Source organism: Vombatus ursinus, unplaced genomic scaffold (genome assembly GCF_900497805.2).
Source record: "Vombatus ursinus unplaced genomic scaffold, bare-nosed wombat genome assembly UNPS02014812.1, whole genome shotgun sequence".
In the NCBI taxonomy this organism is placed as follows: domain Eukaryota; kingdom Metazoa; phylum Chordata; class Mammalia; order Diprotodontia; family Vombatidae; genus Vombatus; species Vombatus ursinus.
The window spans coordinates 35728839-35750123 of NW_020954590.1; the positions used below are offsets into that span (position 1 = coordinate 35728839).

The 21285-nt window shown below is 35.1% G+C and overlaps 1 protein-coding gene across 1 annotated transcript in view; it reads left to right on the forward strand.

Moving 5' to 3' along the window:
* The window catches only part of LOC114054194 (protein spire homolog 1-like), a 137079-nt gene extending 121366 nt beyond the window's left edge, over positions 1 to 15713 (forward strand). Inside the window, exons 10-15 of the mRNA XM_027877358.1 lie at positions 3598 to 3771; positions 7969 to 8106; positions 8643 to 8713; positions 9266 to 9293; positions 9401 to 9537; positions 11897 to 15713. Coding sequence (XP_027733159.1) covers positions 3598 to 3771; positions 7969 to 8106; positions 8643 to 8713; positions 9266 to 9293; positions 9401 to 9537; positions 11897 to 12155 — 807 coding nt within the window. The 3' untranslated portion in view covers positions 12156 to 15713. The remainder of the gene's footprint in view (positions 1 to 3597; positions 3772 to 7968; positions 8107 to 8642; positions 8714 to 9265; positions 9294 to 9400; positions 9538 to 11896) is intronic.
* Positions 15714 to 21285: the final 5572 nt, after the last annotated feature.

The following is a 21285-nucleotide window of genomic DNA, read 5'->3' on the forward strand; positions in this document are numbered from 1 at the left end:
AAGTAATTAAAAGACTGGGTAGTAGCTTTTTTTAAGGGGGAAGAAACAAATCCAAAGGTTTACATTTAAACTTTTTTTATGTAAAAGAAATAAAAATAACATCTAAGTAAAGTTACAATATTCTTTATAAACCAAATTAAAAGTTTTCAATGACTTTTTTTTTCCACTAGGAGACAGAGTCATATTAAAGAAATGTTTTATGTGTCCTGTGTTAATCCACTGATACTGATTTTATAAACTTGAATGATTCTGTAGCAAAGTCCAATTGTGTATTATTGAGTTCACTGGTGCAGCACATTTTAACATTGAGTTTATTGGAAGAAAAAAATGTTTGACCCATTAATTCCCGTTGTACTTTGTTTCCCAGTTTATTGAATGAAATAGAGAATTGGAGGAAAAAAAAAAACTGGTGCTGTCTGGAAGAAGTTACCAGATTTCCCCAAGAGACTGGCAGGCCCAGTGTATGGTTTCTTATTTCTTGGGTCAGCAGGACAGAGTCCACTAGTCCCCTGCCAACAAGAATTCAGCAGTTCCACTGGCCAGAAAAAGTCTGAAAAGCTTCTTGTTTAGTCTCTCCTGGCATAAGAAAGGTTTCCAGTATGTCACAAGGCTTAAATCAATAATTCTGCCCCAGGATCTCAAATTTAATGCTTTGTTGTAATGCTTGCAAGTCACTTTATAAAAGGCATACTTGATTCAAAAATGAAGAAAATGAAGAAGGTGGTCTGGAGCGTCGTTTTCTGGTTCATTAACATTTGGTGATTTTTTCTCAAGGGGTACAAGGATAGACACTTCAAGACTGTGGTCCCCTTCACACAGGAAGGGAGAAAAGGACAAGGGAGAGGACGCATACTGACCCAGAGCACACATGTAAATCCTGAAATGTGTTCGCTGCGTTTCTGTTCTGCAGGAATACAGTTGAGGAAAGCACCATTATGAAAATCAAAGTTGGGGATTTTTAAAATCTCATTCTTTTGAGCTTATAATTTGTGTGAAGATTGACACAACTCTTATTTTCTTTAAATAGCCTTTTTGAGTTTCTGACAGGATTTCATTTCCATATGATAAAGAAAATATCTGTGGATACCATATATAGGAAGAATTATTTTAACCTGTGTATATGGAAACCCTTCCTCTTTAGCAAACATGATAGGTACAGGGGCAGCTAGGTGGTGAAGTGGATAGAGCACTAGCCCTAGAGACAGGAGGACCTGAGTTCAAACACTTACTAACTGTGTGACCCTGGGCAAGTCACTTAACCTCAATTGCCTCAGCCCCCCACCCACAAAAAAAAAGGTGGTATGGTACTTTTTTTTTTTAGTTTTTAGGCAATTGGGGTTAAGTGACTTGCCCAGGGTCACACAGCTAGTAAGTGTCAAGTGTTTGGTCTGAGGTCAGATTTGAACTGAGGTCCTCCCAACTTCAGGGCTGGTGCTCTATCCACTGCGCCACCTAGCTGCCCCGTGAATAGTCATTTTCACAGCAAAATTCAGTAGGTTTGCCACTGATTAAAAGATAAAATAATTTTTGGACTTTTTTTCTTTAATGTTAGTGTAAATTTTACTCACCTTTGTATTTAGGAATGTCAGTGTTGTAGCTGCCTTTTGTTCTTATCTTTACAAACCTACATACCTATGGAGGCATCGAGGTGGTACAGTGGATAGAGTGCTGGGCTTTGAGTCAAGAAGACCTGAATGTGAATTCTCTCTCAGTCCCCTACTAACTGATTCTAGGCAAGTTATTTAACCTCTCAAAGTCTCAGTTTCCTCATCTGAAAATAGGGATAATATTACATTTTTGTAAAGATCAAATAAGATTTTAGATACAGATATATAGATAGAAATGTTGACATATATCAAATGAGATTTTATATATAGTATACACATTTGCATATATAATCTTTCAGTCAACCAATAGTCAAATCAGTAAGCATTTATTAAGAACCTGAGCTATGCTGAAGTACCTTTGCAAATCTTAAAGCAATATGTAAATGTTAACTCTTGTTATTATTGTTATGTCACCCTGTGTCCAGGGCATTGTGCTAGGTATCTAGGAGAAATGTAAAGATCAAATAAGATAAAAGCCTTTGACCTTAAGGAATTTCTTTCATTCTAGCATATCTATTTATATAAAAACTCTTGGGGACAAGGCTAAAACCATACATGTTATATTAAATTAAATGTTTTCAATTGATTGCTAACAAAGTTAGGCTCATCTGGGAATGCAAATTACTAGTCAAAAGAATATGCCAAGAAAGAATATCCACAACTTTAGGCATAACATGTGTAAAGCACTTTGCAGTCCTCATGGTACTCATGTTAGCTATCTTACTTCCTTGTGAAACTGAATTATTGGTAAGTGTACATAGTCTTATTATGTGGATGTTTTCTTTTATGGGGTAGGAGAGTAAGATGAAACCTATTTAGAAAAATGGTTATGTAGCAGGTAGAGTGTGAACCTTGGAGTGAGGAAGACGTGAATTCAAATTCTGTCTCAGACACTTACTAGCAGTGTGACCATGGGCAAGTCCCCTTTTCTTAACTTCAAGAACCTACCTCACAGGGTTGTTGTGAGGAACAAATGGGATAATTTGTGTAAAGCACTTTGTAAATCTGAAAGTGCTATAAAATGTTGGCTATTTTTGTTATTGTTGTTGTTAATAATTTTTGAAAGTGTCACGTGAAATCTCTTGGACTCTCAAACATCTCTTATAATTTTTCAAAACAACATGAGTTTAATGTATGCACTTCATATATAATTTTTACTCTTTCAAAAGCCCTCTTAAAATAACATAATGCATATAAAGGTTAATATTATAGCATAAGTCTTACTTTCACAATAATGCCCTCTAGTTTACTAAGTGATAACCTTTTTTTAAGTGAGAGGGGTGATGATGATTAGAATATATACCACTTTTTGTGAAACAAGCTACTCTTTCGTGTTTGAAATCCTACTGAGACATGTAAAATGTTTTTGCTAATAATCTTAATTTTTATCACACCTTTTTTCCTCCCCTTTTACAGGATGTCTGCAGTGTCTTTATTCAACTTTGGCCAAATGATCGTAATTTTCCAGCAGAGAGAAAGAAGGCTGGTCTTTAAATTCCTTCTCTGACTTATGAAACCAAGCAAGCTGGTTATTAGAATTTCTTAGCCTTGTATATCACTCATATAAAGCAGTTAGTTGTCCTTTATACTCTTAATTTCCATTTATTCTACCCCATCATCAAAGCATTGATAGTAAGAATTAAACAAGCACTTTGGGGAAAAAAAAAGTCCACATGTAGGTCTTTGTTATGAGAGAGAAATTGGTCTCCAGCAATTAGAAATTCAGATTTTTCTAGGTTTATACTAATGGATACAAATACTGACACAAGAACATGCATATATATGTGCATATATACACATGTACATGCATATATACATACATACATATATGTATGTATATGTATATCTTGATCTTTACATTTTCAGGGGTTTATTTTCATGACTTGGAATCTCTATTATGACATCATTCATGTTCTGCATTCATTTGTTTTTTTTGTTCCATCTTTTCTTTTCCTTTGCAATTTTCTTTTTTTCCCTGTCTATTGTTCAGGTTCCTAGGATAACCAGTTTATGGCCAAGGACACCTTTCCGACCACTTTTTTCTACCATACAAACAGCTTCTCTGCTCAGCTCTCATCCCTTTGAAGCAGCCATGTTTGGGGTAGCAGGGGCTATGTATTATCTCTGTGAGAGAGCTTTTACCAGCAGGTGGAAATCCGCAAAGGTTGGCCTCTTTCTGCCGGTTCTGGGAATTATTTTACATTTCTGCACCCTCTTTAAGAGCAAAGTACTGCTGAAAATATTTAACAGCTTAGATTGGCACTATGCTTCTGATCATTGATTTCAGTCTTTTGTAGGATTTATAGATCACTCAATTATCTCATTTGAGGGGAAAATCAACTTCGAAAGGACAACAAACTAAAATGCAGCATCAGATTAGGGAGATGCCCTGGATGTTTTTCTCTTCACGTAATCTCATTCTCCAGCATGGAGAAGCCTTTCATTCTGCCCTCTCAGAGTAGAAGTATATTGCTAATGCATTAAATGCTCCCACCTGGTTTGTTCCTGGTCAAGAAAATGGCAGTAACAGCCACTTTGATTGGTGTAGCTAAGCTCCTGGTGAAGAGTATACTAGTAGCCATGTAAGCCACAACCAGATCATGTGAGCAATATATCTGCCTTCTGCACCTGGTGTGCTTTAGGCTTTTCTCCATTTGGGGGATGTTCATGAATGTACTGTCACTAAAGAGTAGCACTGTATCTATGCTTGCTGGGAGAGCGATCCTTTTTCATTACCAGCCTCTCCTCAAAAAGATATGTAATACTAGTCAGGGGTGTCATGTGGCTTTATGAAAACCCACTTCCTTCTTGCACAGAGAGAAATGGTTGTTTCTTCTGTTTTTTTTTCAATTGTTTGAAATATTTTTATTACTAATGTTTTGTTATTACATTTAAGATTTTCATAGATTGGCTATTTTACTGCCCTTGAATCTTCAAGCTTTTAAAGCAAGGAGAAAGGTTCAAAAGCTTTCATATAAAATACATTAAAATTATCTTGGAACATACTGACACTGATTTTGACTGTAAATTTACCATGCAAAGCAGATCATCATTTGAAAGCAGAGTTAATTGTTTACTCTAGCAAAGGGCTTCCATCCTGCACAGTGTGCTTTTTTTCTCCTAAATATTATGTTTTATTAGCTGACCTAGAAGCTGTTTTCTGCATCAATTCTTTATTGGCTATTGTACTGTAGAAATAAATTCCCAAATGTAAGTGAGTCCCAACTAGTTCTGTTCTCTGGTAACAAGTCATTGCGTACAGGGTGAATCTTAATTCCTTTCCCTGTTTTGATACTGGCAGTATTACTTGAATGACCTAATTTCTAACTCCCATTGTTCCTACCACTATCATTGATGATCTGACAGCATTTTCATAAATGATCCTTGGTTTTCTAATGCTCTGTTTAAATTTAGCTTGATAAATCTAAACATAACAATGATAAAAAGAAATGACCTAATTGTTTCTAATTATTATGAAAGAGAGACTAGTCAGATCTACAGCTGTTAATTTTGGTTTTTAACTGCTTCTTTGTAATCTATGAAAAACTAAGAATATGATGCGTGCTTTGGGCCAGATTTTCTAGGTTCTTCTGTTTCCCTATAAAATGCCAACTATAAGAGCACAACTAGCTTTCTTTTTATACAGTGGCTCAATAACATAAACTACATAATGTACTTAGGTTATCACTATATTTTTATTAGTGGATCTGATCCCATGTGAATGCTGAAAACAGAATGAGAGTATTGAACTAGTTCCTAATGCCACCACTTAATATGAAAAATGAGTTCTAAAGGCACATTGGACCATACAGCATATTGATCATATCCATTCTCCTCTTAAACTTGTGTATCCTCAGACTTCTCCCTGCTGACCTTGGGAGTTAGATCCAAAGTAAGAGGATAAAGAAAATGTGGTAGTTTTGCAGAGTCTAGGTCCTTAACCCCTTTACTAGTGTCTACTGATTAAAATGAAGGTAACATGTGTTTTAAAATAATTGGGCATGATTAAATAATTGGGGACCTGGTTATAGTTTATGATTAAAACTCTAAATGCTTTAGATGCTTTGGAGTTTTAGCTAGCTCATTCTCAACACAATCCATTGAAATTTTATTTAGCCCAGCAGTATTGAATTTATCTTTCTCTTCATTTAAAAAAAAGTATATAGAAAGTTTTTCTTTTAACTTAGCATATTTGTTTTTCATTTCATGTTGCATTGAAGTTTTGTTGTCCTTGTGAAAGCTCCAGAAGTAAAACATTAGCATTGAACCTGACAAGGATTATGTTATTAATGGATAGCTTAGGAAGCTTTTCTTTTAAAAAAAAAAAAGGCATACAAAATATTCTCATATTTCCTGCATAGTCCATAAAGTGGTACACTTTCAAATATGGTTAAAGGTGATTAGTTTAAAATATGCTTGAATCAGTATTTTTGTTGACTTAAGACTGAAAGAACATGATACATACATATCCTTACCATATATATTAATATGACCTTGTGAAACAGATACCACTTAGCCTTTAACAAACAAGGTAGTAAAAAAAAAATCATCATAGTTATGTGAAATAATTTAATGAGTAGTTATTTATAGGCTTACACTACTATGTAGTTTAAAAACTTATGATTAAAATTATTGTCATACTCAGGAATAAATGAGGTAGGTGGGAAAAGCTCTTATTCATATGAAATATTTTTCTTTTTTTATTCATACGAAATATTTAAAAGGACAATAGCTGCATCAAATGAAATGTTCAGCCAGCTCTGTTTATTTGATATAACACTCTTGAAAGCTTATACCTTTGAAAAGTTTTATTTCTTCCCACTTGATACCACCCCCTTTCTCAAGGCAAATCAAAGTACAGTAAACACAGAACCTAAATGTAAAACACTTGTGCTATATCTGAAAATTTCTCCCATTGGAAAGTGAAGTTGTGTGAGGGGTGATTGTTTTTGCACCTTTTGGAGGAAATCATATATTTCTGAACCAACAATTCTTTCCCCAAGCGACTAGGTAAGACACATGCAGCTATTGGTTTTTATAAAAGAAAATAAAAATTTAAACAAATTTTAGCAGCTTTGTGTGTGTGTGTGTTTGGAGGAACAGAGGGAAGTGTGCATTTGATTCCAGTAAACAAGGCAATAGTTCTTTAGAATGCGGTGGTTCTAAAATGCTAATGTTTGTGGAGTTTGTCCCACAGATTTCAATTTTTATTTTTCTCTGATTGAAAGACAGAACTGATTGTTAAAACTCCATCAACTGACTACATCCATAGTCATCCGATTCTTCATCTGGCTTATTTGTTAGATTTCAAAAATGTCAGTGTGTTGCTGTGAGCAATGCTATTGTGTGTGTGTATGTGTGTGTGGGAGTGAATTAATGTGTTTATACTGAGAACATTAAGTTTCAGTGTCACTTCACCACAATAGTGCCTGTGAAGCATAGAATGGTGGGAATGCGTAATTGTTCTGTCTTTCTATTAGATTTATCCAATCAAAAGCAGAGCTGGATGACAAACAGATGGAAATGAGGTTTTTTTATTCAGTGGAATCAATTACATCAGCATCTAACCTATTTTAACCTAACTATTTTTAGAGGATCAAAACCTGAGCCATTAGCACTTAGAAGAAATTTGAAATAATATTTAAGTCTAGCCTTCTCCCCTCCAAAAAAAATCTTTTATATATTTAATAGTTCTTTTTGAAGGAAAAACAAAAATGCATATTAACACATTTCGTCTGTGAAATTACCTTATCAGTTTCATGTTCAAATTCCATTCATAAAATTGGAGTTTTTCTGTGATTGCTGATGTGACATGCCACTAAATAAAGCCTTTGGGGATAAATTACTAACCACTTTCTTTGGCTCTTCTGGGCACCACAAACCAACATACATTTGAAAACAGTACTAGTACTAGTGCTGCTGCTTGTCTATATCTCACATGCTATATGGAACAACAGCACTAAGTAACAGCTTAGTATATCTACCAGTCCAAAGATAAAACTGCGATGCAATTGGACTAAACAAGCAAAAAATGATTGAAAAACTTTCATAATAAAAATATACATGTCTACTAAATAAAACCGCTCCATGAGACAAAACACCTGAACCTGAAAACTTTGATGTTGTTGTGAATGGCACAAAGATAGACCTGAATCAGGTGGACTGTTAGCAGTTATTATGCCATCCCATATCTCAAGGTATTTGAAAGTTATGTGATGCCCACGAATCAGCCAAGTCTTCTCTAGTTTTCATGAAAAATCTTTCTTCTTTGAAGCTTCTACTAATCACGTAATGGTTCTCTGAGAGAAAGACTTGAAGTGGGCATAGGAATTTCTTATTCCTGTGGAATTTTGAATTTCAGGAAGAATTCTGTTATCCAGTGGAATGCTTGGCTCTCACAGTCGAGGAAGTGATGCATATTCGCCAGGTGCTGGTAAAGGCAGAGCTGGAAAAGTATCAACAGTATAAAGATGTCTACACTGCACTGAAAAAAGGAAAGGTATATCTGTGGTTGTTGAAGCATGACTCTTAGAATTTCTCTGGAGCAAAGAATTTTTTCTCTTCACTAGTAGTGGAATGATATTTCTTTCTGTCTTTCCCTTAAGAGGGAGAATCACTAAAGTTCCTCTCTAGAAATACCAAACTAACAAATAGGATGGTTTTGTTGAGGGCTTAAAAATAAACTTAGTAATTAATGTGTGTATATAAAACTATATATACCTTAAGGTGGCTTTTTAGTGGGTTTTGTAAATAAGAAATATCCGAGAATGGGAGAGTACAGTTCTTTGAGTCCTTCAGTTTGTTTCCAGGGCTTTAAATCTATAACCTTATTATTCATGTGAAACTGCAAACATATAATTATATGTGGGTTGTTTTTTTTATGAAGTGAGGGAGAGCCAACTTAAAAACCAATGTCTCAGTTGTCTTCTTCATGGCATCCACTGAACTTATATAACATGCACATCACAACCTTATTCCAATATTAGAAAATTAACTGTTGACACAGTTCTTCCTTTTTCAAATTTTATTTCCTAGCTCTGCTTCTGTTGCCGAACTAGGAGGTTTTCCTTCTTCACTTGGTCTTATACCTGTCAGTTCTGTAAGAGGTAAGGCAATCCATACATGATGAAAGATATTTACTAGTAAGAATCCCACTGACATTAATTTTATTTAAAGCTTCTGTACACAGGGAAATTATTGGTAATGTCCTACTTATCTGTCTTGTATTTTTATATCTTTGGAGGGGGTGAGAATATTGGTTTCTTTATAATAATTTACCAAACAATTGATTATTATAAACTAGGATAATGAATTCATAGATATCATTTGTTTAATTTAAGCACGGATGATTCTGATGATAGTATTTTATATTTAAACTAGACATGAAATTTAGAAGCAATTAATGTGATCACTTTGTATTTTAAAAAAGGTAAATTTTATATAAATATAGGTGATCCATTTATCTAGGTCTTTTTCTGAGATAAGTTGTATTTGTCCTATCTACTGTCACATGAAGTGCACCTACTGATAGGAGAAAGGATAGAGAGTTTTCACAATTAAGTATAGAAGTCTAATCTACCCAGGTAGATAGGCCTTGAATTATTGACAAAATGCTTCAAATGCCCTATACTGACTACTGCTTTTGATTTCATACACAGGCCAGTATGCTCACAGTGTTGCAAAAAGGTAAGCTGAGATAAATAGCTCATGCTACTTTTAGGGCATGGATTTAGAGCACAGGTTATATATCTGTGACAACATTTTTCATTCTTGGTCTCATTTTGGGGTAACAGATGCGATTGCCATCCAAGCCATATTCCACTCTTCCTATCTTTTCTCTGGGACCTTCTGCCTTGCAAAGAGGAGAAACTTTTATGAGACCCGAAAAACCCTCTACTAGCCACCATCGACCACTTCGGAGCATTGCCAGGTGAGAATTCCTGGAACTTTATTAGTAACAGAGAGATTATCTTTTTGGTATCTGTGATGAAAGATAGGTTTGGATTTTGCCAGTAAACTGCAAAAACAGATTGGTCTGCACAGTTCATTGCCTTAGTGAATGGGCAAGCAGCTATTTAAAAGCCACCTTACTTTATAGTTTAACTAGGTTTCCTAACCCTTTTTGAAACTTAGAAATAAGGCAGGACAGTGTAATGGATAGAGCACAAAGTTTGAATCTCAGCTCTGTAACTTTTACACTGAGGTTTTGAGCAAGTCATATCTCTGGGCTCAGTTGCTTTTTTATAAAATGATGGTGCTGGACTAGATCATCTTTAACCTCTATCCTTTTCCAGCTCTCAACTAGGCTACTACAAAAGTGAAAACCATTTACAGTGCAACTTTTACAAATGAATGTACTATTTTAAAATGAAGATTAAAGACATCTATAGAGCCATTCTGGGCATTCTTTTCCCTATTCTTATTTTAGGAGGAAATCAAGTTTTATCCTTTGTGTAGAGTTTGGCCTTCAGTGTTTTGGGCTGGTTATTAAAGAAAGAATAATTAAGTCCAGCAAATATTAAGTGACTGCCATGTGTATCAAAGATAATAACAGAACAGTCTGTACCATGAAGGTGTTTATATTCTACTTATAAAAATAAAGCTTGATTCCAGAGGTTGTCAATGTTTGAAAAAAAGTGCCAGGGTGCTAAACTTTTTCCAAAGCTAAGTGGGAGCCACATCTTGAGTAGGGTGGGGTAGGGATTGAGTAAATTTTAGTTCTTGAGAAGGTAGATAGGACAACATTGGCCATAGACTTTCAGAGAAAAGAGGATGATTTGAGTACTGACCATTAGCTCACAAGCCAGAAGTAGATTGGTACCAGCTATTAACTCTTGCAACTTACTCATTGCAGTTCTATTGCAAAAAGGGAGGAGAGTAAGAGAAAATTTACTCTGTGAACCATTTTTGGACCATGTCCTAGAGTCTGAAAATCCCCACTTTAGGCTCTCTCCCTTCATATATTGTACTTGAATGATAAGTTTTCATTTTTTGAATTATTAGTGAATTTAGGATATAGCATTTCAAAATGCTTAGAATTCCTAGGGTAGACCATGGTAGTAATGAGAGAGCTTGCATTGAGCCCAAACAAATTGAAGTCATTTTACTTCTGCTGTATTAATAGTTATATTCATTTTTCAGTTTAAATGAAATAGTAAATGATTTAAAAAAAAATTCCAGCTCTAAATATTTGAAAATTACGAAACCATAAAATAAATAACTTAAGAAATAAAAATTACTTCCATTTTGAAGATGGTACAATAAACTACTATTTCTCTAGATTCAAAACAACCAGAAAACTAAAATCACCAGAATTTGTCAGGGGTGGCATTCTACATTTATCACTCTACTTTTATGAGAAAGTGTGTGAACCGACATATTAATGGACTTATTCATGGGAATATCAAGGAACAACTTCCAGGTTTTATTGATTATGTCATATGGACAATAATGCTATATCTGCCTTCTATTATATGATGATAACTAACATTCATAATGAAGATACTGGGCCACCGCAAGATTCTGAAGTGACATCTGAAGAATCAGAGATTTTAAATTATGTGCACTATAATTTTAGCATTTTTGCCACCTTTGCTCTTTGAAAAACAGTAATCCCTGTGTTCCCATTTGTGGTTAATTCTCAGTTAAACAGAATATTCAATTAAGCAAAATATTCTTTTCCTTTAGCATTCTAGCTTGGGGATAATTACATTCCAAATATTATAATTTTGAGATTCTTAGATATTTTACATAGCAAATTTCCCAAGTTTCTTTTGAAAAAAGAACATTGTTTTCTGGTCTTTGTCTTCAATACCTGATGCCTTGAAAGCAGTTCAGGATTTGAAGGATCCATGATTTCAAGTCCATTGATGCACATGGAAACTCATTACGTCTTACTGAGGGGTGTTAATGAGTTTCTGTAGCTGAAAAACCTTACAATCTGGTGGACAACCACATGGTGATGACCCCTTGCAGATGACTTCAAGGTATCCTTGAAGCATGCTTAATTTGGTAAGACCTACCAGAGGTTGCCCTCTACTGGCATGATCTTGCATTGTCCTGGCATTACCTCCTTGCCACAGTGAGATTGGAGTAGGATATGAGTGAAGAGTCTTACTTATAATAGGCCCTAATAAATGAATAAGAAATCCCTCTTGGTAAAGTATCATGAGATTCTTCTTATATTTCAGCAGTGGGATAAATTTTCACCTTCAGAATTTATATTTTATTCACATGATGCTCTTAATTAAGGAAATATAGATATTGATTTAGGCTTTTTTTTTTTTTAGATTTTCCTCAAAATCTAAGTCTGTAGATAAATCAGATGAAGAACTACAATTTCCCAAAGAATTGATGGAGGACTGGAGTACTATGGAGGTGTGTGTAGACTGCAAAAAGTTTATTTCAGAAATCATCAGCTCCAGCCGGAGAAGCCTGGTGCTGGCCAACAAGCGAGCTCGTTTGAAAAGGAAAACACAGTCATTCTACATGTCCTCAGCAGGTCCCTCGGAGTACTGCCCTTCGGAGAGAACTATCAATGAAATCTGAGCCTCGTGCCTTTCCAGTTGCTCTTGTTCACAAAGTCAGCATTGGTGGGAGAACACTAAGAACTGCATTGTCTTTTCTTTCCTTTCCTTTCTGTGGTTTTATTTCATAGGCTTGAATTTGCATTATATCAGATATTTGTTGCACCACGTTGTTCTATTGACTGAATGCTGTGTTCATATCTGTTACCGATATGCAACAGGTCAGCCGATCAATCATTTGCACTGAAAGAAAACAGTGGTTTGAAACTTGCCTTTTTTTTTTTAATTTGTACATTTGAAGGACAAAACAGTTTTCCCTGAGTTCAGTTCTTTACCACTTTTTGAATCGTTTTCCAACCAAGGCTGAAAAGTTCTTTAAGGAGAAACCAATCTAACAAAGGAATCAGTGTTAGCACAGTTCTAAGCAGTAAGTCATATTGGCATTTCCACCTAACAGTGTTCACATGTAGTGTATACAGTAATCCAGAGCCCTCCTGAAGGACGCTAAACTCCTAGCATGGGCTATAGTAATTATTGTCTCACAGCATAAACTCTAGGATTTGCTAATGCTAACAAATTGATTTTTAAATTTATTGTTAATCTGAGATTTTGGTTAAATAAGGGACTTTATGATGTCTGTGTTCTAGTGTAAAACACCAGCATAAGCTGTACACCCAAATGGGTGACTATTTCCCCAAAGCTGCTGGATTTGTCAGCCCTAGTGTAACTGACCAGTGTCTCTCATGGAGGTGACACTTTATTCCTTTGAATGTATTGTGACTATTGGTAGTATTAGTAATAATAGACTGGGTGATAGAGGTTTGGCAGAAGTTTGGGGACTAAAGCATAAGGCAACAGCTTGAGTATATTCCTATAATGTCAAAAGAGCCCATGATCACACTTGAAAGGTGGGTGGTCTGTTTTGAGACTATACAGGTTGGCAGCCTCTGACCACACTGGTATGGCTCTAGTAGCAGATACATTATCAACTATGTTTTTCATATCTTAGGAACTTGGCCATCAAGTCTAAACTCGGCTGTAATTTGGTACCTAAGGTCTTAGACTGGAAACAAATTTATTTATTTTTGTAAATGAACTTTTTAAAACAAAAATGGTTGTTTAGCTGTTTTAAAGTTATAAGAACATTAACCTGCTGACTGGCTTCAGATGCTTTTTTGCATTTCTTTTTCTCACAAATGGCTTCATGTGTGTAGTATTGGGGGTTGGGGGGGCGGGGAAGAAAGGGCGAGCCATTGTGCACCTAAAATTTATCAGCTCATTTAAGATCATAAAATGGAATAGATTATTTTGGTATGCTTAAAACAACCAACCAAATAACCATTGATGTTTGTCAGATCAGTTAATGCACATGCATTGTAATTTTCATAAAGCAGTAGATACATCCATATTCAACCTGGTGACAGCACCATAGGTGGCATGATAAGTATTTGTTATTGTATCAAAATATAGTTAACATTTCTATATGAAGTTAACATGCCTCAAAACTATCCCAATACTACTTTGAAGTGGACTAAAATTTTATGATTTCATAGCCTAAAATTTCCAAAATAAATTTGAATGATTAATTAAATAATGCACGTTAACAGTTCCTTCATATTTGCATGTGAAACTATAATGTCTCCAGGTATTTCTGATTATGTAGAAGTTTAAATTATTTTAAGAGCTTCGAAAAATCTATACTTCAGTGAAACTTATTTGTAACATTTTCTAAGAGACCAAGTTGTTTGAAATTTATATTCAGGAAAAAATTTTATGTGAGCCACAATATTTTGGGACCCCATACTCAAACTTTTAAAATAATTGCTAGCTGGAAAAGAGGATATGAAGGTAAGAGAAAAAGATAGCTCAATTAAGTTCCTTGTACATGTGTGCATGTGTGTAAACATACACACAGCCATGCTTGATCAGTTTTTTGTTTGCTTGTTTTTTGGTCTGGACCCATAATTTAATCTGTATAGGGAAAATCTAGTCTAGAAATTCCCTTCATTGACACAGATCAGTGACACAGACTTAATTTGCAATCTTAGAGAGTTGCTTGGGGTACTGGAGGTTTAGTGGCCTGCCCGTGATCAGATAGCCAGTATGTGCCTAAGGCAGGACTTGAAGCCTGTAGCAAGGACACACTGCCTCCTCTCATAACAAACCACACAAAAGCAAAGAAGGTAACATCCTAAAACTGAGGAATTTTCTTACATTCACAAAAATAAATAAAAGTAAATAACAAAGAGGTGATCTTTCCAGCCTATCTTCCTCCTTTAGACCCATGGTGGTACAGAAGTTTATGAAACTCTAGTCACCATTCTTGCTCTCTTGGTCATTAGAATATAAGTGGGCAAATTTAACATAATAGGATGCATGGTTAATACAAATGAAACAATGTTTTAAATGGTTACTGTAAGAAAAGGAGGAAAGTACCAGTCAACCTGTAATTTGTATTAGTCCTATTGGTGTGCTTTTTGGGGTGCCAAAGCCAGTCCTTGTGTTTTAACCTTTTGCTTTCCTTTGCTAAATTCTATAGTGATCGCTTAATTCCCATTAGAAGCAATTCTCAGTTTAAAGGGCTGGAATTTAAAATCCTTTGCCTTGTCTGTCTTTAGGAACATGTGCCCATTTTCACATTTTAAAATTGTTCAGTATTCCTCTTTATGCTATTTAACATTCACCTGTGATCCAGTTTGTTTTTTTTAAGGCGTCTGTACTGCCCCTTTCATTGGAGTTTAAGGGATCTTGGAGCAATGTGTGCTCAAATGAAATAAAATGACCTGCTGTGTGCGATGCCCTGTACACACCCGGAAGTGCTGTCTTCAGCGTTAGGTGTTCTTCCTTTTGGTTGGCAGCACTGTGGGATCTCCTCTTCCCACTTTCTTTGCTCTTCTCTCATGCTCACTCCAGGTGTTGAGTACCACTTCTTTTTGTTCTCATACCTCATAAAGTTACCCTGTGGAGAGTTCTATGTTTCTCTCCCTGTAGTTTGACCTCGTATCAGTGTCAGAATATATGAGAAAGTTTGTAAATACATGTAATATATTTATTAATATTCGAAAGGCTGCCATCCAGCAGACACTGGGAATAGATTTTCCCAAGATGACTGAAAATGAAAGCAAGTCTTATTGATATGCACATTGATTAAAAATTATCTTACTAGATTTCAAATTTTGAGCCTTTTAAGTCAAACCTTGGAGACTTTATGGCACGTAGCATTTTAAGAATTAAGTTGCAAGGGGATATGTGACTAGCAACATGAACTCACCACCATGAATTTTTCTTAAAGCTTTTATTTTTCTAACTGTATTAATAAATGTAGGACTTGGTTTTAAAGGTCACATAGGAGACATGAAAGTTCCTAAAATGTGCCACAATTATTTGCTGATGGTGAAAATACAGAGAATTTTGTATGAAGAACTATTAAATTAGGGTTGTGAGGAATGTATTCTCAGCTTTCTATGTGTATAAAATCCAAGGTCTTACTGGTATTCATGGTGATAGTACTGAGCGTTTTTCATTAAGGCCTCTTATTTGAAAATTATCTGGGGAAAAATAAAAAAGCCTTTCCATCATAGCCTCTGTGTGTGTTGATTTTCCTGTTCTAAATGGGTTAACTAGATGACTTTGCCTGTTCATTACTAGTGGGAATCATCTGGGCTAGAGAGGGAAGAGAATTTTTATCACTGACACCTTAAGAACACTTTGCCAACTACTACCTGATATCTGTCACTCAAAAGAAATTTTTGAGTGATTCTTGTTTTATTGACTACATGTCTATGCTAATTCAGACCATCAAACATTTTTAAATGCCACCTTTTCTCTGAAATTGCAGCTTAAATTTTGTACGTATATGTGTGTGTGTGAATAGACAGAATTAATGATATAACTAAAGTTTCTTGATCTTTGTTTTCCCATGACAAATGAAATCACATTTTCCAAGTTTTTCTCCTTAAATATACCCAAAGAAATGAAACTCTGAGCCCCTGCCTTTAAAACTCCAATTACACCAGTGTTCAATAACTGATAATTTCCTGATAAATTACATTGAATATATATTGAAAGTTGTAAAAATTTCTTCTTTCCAAAGTGATTAAGCATCTCTGTATTTTAACATTCATCTAAAAAAACTTTTAAACTTTTGACATATTGAAATTAAACCAATTTAAATATCCAGACTAGTTTAAGGACCTAGACTGAACTAATTTAAAGACCATTTCAGAAGAAAACAGCATTGTGATACCTTTAGTTTTAAGAAAAATGGTAGAAGCTTATGTCTTGTTAAGTGAAAAGTGAAATGTAGTCTGCCACAATGTATTTCTACCTTTTTATTCTTAAAGACCAAGGAGGGGGTTCCATCAACTCTGGTTATTAGTATTAGGCAATGCAAATCAAAGCACATTTTGTTTTAAAGGCCTTTATTAAAAGAATATTGTAAGGTATTTTCACCATTTAAAATGTTTACTCCCAACATGATTTCCGTCTTAATGTACACAAGAAAATGTTTTCTATTTTTTAGCTTTTCATCAACACCCAAATTAAGTAAAAAATGCCATTTTAAAAGATGAATTTACCATAATTTTCTCTTTATTGAAAAATATATCTCAAACACATGCCATCTACTCAGTTTCATAATGTGGAAAAGGGGGACTGTTCTAGAGCATCTCTAACGACATCTGTTTCAGCAGATTCTACACGTCTACATCCTATGTGTTGTTTCTAAATAGTGAAACTTGATTTCTAATATATGCAATTATGCTTGATATAATTTCTATAAGGGCCTCCATAAGGATCTTTGGACTTGATTTCCTATAAAGCTTTGGGACAATAAATATAGTCAACTTTTGATTATCCCTGGGACTGAATGAGATAGAAAAACAATAGTCTAAAAGTTATTTATAGTTGTTCCATAAATGCACTCATTATCTCTGTAATCATCACAACTCCCCTATTCAACCTAAAGGTTAGTTATATACAATCTAGCTGGACTATCAGGATGAGGAGACCGTAGATAATACAAAAGCAAGTAATTGGTAGTTGACTGTTAGTATCTTTTTTATTGAAACACATACAAAATGCAGTGGGGCTCCCAGTTAGTGTTAATGGAAGCAAGTCAAAGCAATCCTATACTCCAATCCTAAAATTTCATTATCTCCCCCCAAAATGTGTGGAGTTTTTAAAAACTGAAATTCTAGAAGACTTCGGAGTTCGTAGGCAAAGCTGGTTGTTTGACACCAATTCAACTTCATGACTATGTGTATATATACCAGTTCAACTTCATGACCATATATATTATACCTTAACTCTGGATGTCCATGTTGCAAAAGCTTGACCCTGAATACAAATGTAAATGGGCAAGCATATGTACGTGGAGGTAAAAAAAAACTCCCAATGCCACTTCTAGGAAAACTACTGGGAACTTACACCCAGTAGAATCAAATGACAAAGTTAATGAATCTTATAGTTCTATCTACCATTTTTAAAATGAAATTGAAAAGGAAAAGAGTCTGGAGGGGTTTTGCTCCTACTAAATTGACAATTGCAGGCAAATGGGTAAAAAAAAAAAAAGACAGCTTCACACAGGCAGAAAGAACAGTGGCTAAGAGGACAGGCCAGTGACTTTGGAGCTTTTGTTGAGGCTTTCACAGAGCCACTTGGAATAACACCATCTTTGTGTAGAAAGGATGTCATAGTCTGAGCTCCAGGCCTGAGGCATGAATCTGCAATTCCTGCCTCTAGTATGGCAGCTATTAATTATGTCAACATGACAAACAGTAATTTAAAACAAGTGTAGCAAATATATAATTTTTCATAAAGTGACAAACATTATTAGCCAAGTCATTAGCTAGGTAATTCCCAGTCACTTTGAAAAATCCCAGTAGTCAGGGAGGGAGAGAGTTTAGGATGCAAATTTTTTAAAATGAATGTTTAAAAAATTGTTACATGTAACTGGGTAATACTTAAAATAAATTTTTTTCCAAAAAAGAAAAAAACTATAATAGTCAAAAGATTGGGGTAGCTAGGTGGTACAATAGATAGAGCTGGAGTTGGGAAGATCTGAGTTCAAATATGGCTTCAGACACTAGCTATGTGACCTTGGGCAACTCACTTAACCCCTATTTACCTGAGTTTCTCATCTGTAAAATGGGAACACACTGCAGAAAGAAATGACAAATCATTTCAGTATCTTTGCCAAGAAAATAGACATAGAGTCAGACACAACTGATCAATAAATCAAAAGATTGGATTTGATGATCTCTAAGGTCTCTTCTAAATCTAATGATGAATTTCTGATCAATCCCAGGTCAAAGAACCAAAAGAATGTTGCCAGATGCTTATACATAGTAATCCTTTTGTTCTTTCTCTAGTCTAGAAGCTTCACCCTCTGTACTTTATGTAATTCGGAGACTGAACCTACACTACCACAGGGCTCCAGAGGTGCCATTATTCCTCTACTGGCTGATGCATGGAGTTTAGTCTTTTATCACATTTTGCCCCCCTTGAAGTTTCAATCTCTGCTTTGAAAAGCCATACTCAAGGACAAGAAATAAACATTTTCTACATAGCAATGACCCTGGAAAAGGACCACTGTTCTGGGTAGCTCCATGAAAACATCAACAAAAATTTCACCACTTACCTGCAGTTCTCAGTTGACTGGAAGGAGAAAGACCCCTCCAGGCCTTTTTCCTTGTCTCTTTCATTTTAAAAATGGTAGACAGGATTATAAGATTCATCAACTAACTTGGCAACTTGGGGTATCAGTTTGGAGCATTAGAGTAAGGGACTGAAAACTTATGGATGTATGTTTCAAGTCCAAGGGCCAAAATAAAAGATACTGTATCCTTTTATGGATACATTTTCAGGCCCCTTGTGCTTGGGAAACACTATATATGCCCCAACTGCTAAAGTGAACATGGAATTTCTATTCTTCTCTGTACTATCACTGTGTATCTGTCTTATTCCTCATCCTCCCACTCCCCTCACCTCCCCAGCGGTTGTAAACACCTCAAGAGCAGGGACTATGTCAACCTTCTTTGTATGCCCTGAGGTACCTTGCACATAGTAAATACTCAAATATTGGTTATTAAATCAAATTGGAAAGTTTTGGAGTAGATCATTGTTGAACTGTTTATCTAAGAGTTCTAGAAAAAAATGAAACATTTGGAGCTTCATGCTGTACCAAGCTAAAGTCTCAGACATTTTTCTGGATGCTTGTGGGCTTTAAAATATGCTCTCGATATGTGTAGCTAGTGATTAAAGATTCCTTTATCCAGTGATGGATCAGAAGCTCCTGGCATGTCATTAGAAATACTTTCCCAGCCTGTTGCAGTAAGTTTGGGCTGGTATAAACAAAAGCTAACAATTAAAACTTGAAATTAGATATGGGGCCCATCTATCAGTTTAAGGGAAAGAAGAAAGCATCTCTAATAGTTGGCCAATTGGCTCGCTTTCACCGGTCCACAGCTCGGGGTAATGGTACCTGCTGACTCCCAGAACTCCCAGATTCCTTCCCTTTTGTTTTTACGTTTTTGGTGTGTGTTAGAAGAAATCTTTTATCTTTTTTGCTGAAGGACATTTTCTGCTTTATCCATGGAAGGCATTGTAGAGAATATCACATCCCAACTTCTCTCTGAAGCATCAGTTGGGAGAATAAAAAATACTTTTGTTTATGGTACAGCATTACCTAACAACAAATAGTAAGACTACTGATGAGCAAATCTAAAGCTCTCATCCTTGAGCAAATATACAGGGGAAAGCTGCAAGAAAGGGTAACCAGCAAAACTCTCTAGAGGTGTTTTCAGAACTAAGGGGCCACAGCAGGACAAAATCCAATCCCAGGTAATGTGTCAATGGTAATAACTTCTATTTTAAGAACAACAAAAAAAAGAGTCATCAAGCACAAGGAGGCAGTATATAGCACATTCTCAAAAAAGGACAAAAATGTAGTCAAGAGAAAAGAAAATCAGCATCCCACTAAAAGGGAATATTAAAGTAAAAAAAAAAACCAACCTATAATATGCTATCACTCTCTCAAGATAATTCCTGGAATGACAGATGGAAAAAGGTTCACGCATGCCTCTGACTATAGCCAATGATAAAGAAAAACTATGCCAGCAGTAAGAACTAGACGCCACACCCATAAACAGATAAGCAACAGTGTCTTTCCTCCTGGTACTGACAAATTAGCAAAGATTCTTTAGAAACCATCAGATATCTGTAGTCCTCACCCCACTGGAATAATTCTATTCTGTCATTAGTTAAGAAACTATTCTCAGCAAAATTCTCTTCTGGTTTTTAAGTATCTGCAATAGTTCCAAATAAATGATGTCTTGGCTCTGCCACTAATTAGCTATATGATTTTCAGCAATTCATTTAACCTCTTTGGGGCTTCACTTTGTAAAAGGGGGAATTGGATCATAGGACCTTTCTCTTTTTTAGCTCTAAAATTCTTTAATTCTGTGACTTGTCAATTAATAGATCACTACCACTTAAATGGTAATACATATAGTTTGGGCTTGTGTACTTTATATTCTGTGACAACTACAGGAAAGACTATCTTGGTTAATTTATTCCATAGTTAATAGCAAAGGCTGATTGTGATATTTACACAATAGAAAACTTATGACCAATTTTCTATCTGAGGAATGGCAAGTCAGAGGAAAGTAGATATAATACTTAAATACATTTATACCTAATAAATAAATATTTACAATTTATAAAAACATTTATAAATACTTAAATACATTATCTAATCCTCAGAAGATCTGGGCTAACTACAGAAAGGTCACATTCTATTTTAGTGAAAAACTGAAAAAAATCTTAAGCTTAAAAAAAGAAACATAAATTTTATTAAATTTTGAAATGCATTCAGTAACTAGATTTAGAGCAACCCACTGCTGTCAAAACAGGTTCAAATAAAAACTCATTTCTCATGAACAGACATAATAGTTTGTAACTGCTATTTCAACTGTGATGTGGATGCTTCTAAGGTGGTTGAGAGTTCTTGAATATGAGTGTGTTCTCTTAAGTAGTTTAAATATCTTCCCTATAATAATTTACTTGCTTAGCAAGACCTTTCTTCATAGATGGCACAAACTTCAGCCCAAGCCTGTGGAAATGATCACAAATTCCAAATTAATGAAATTCTT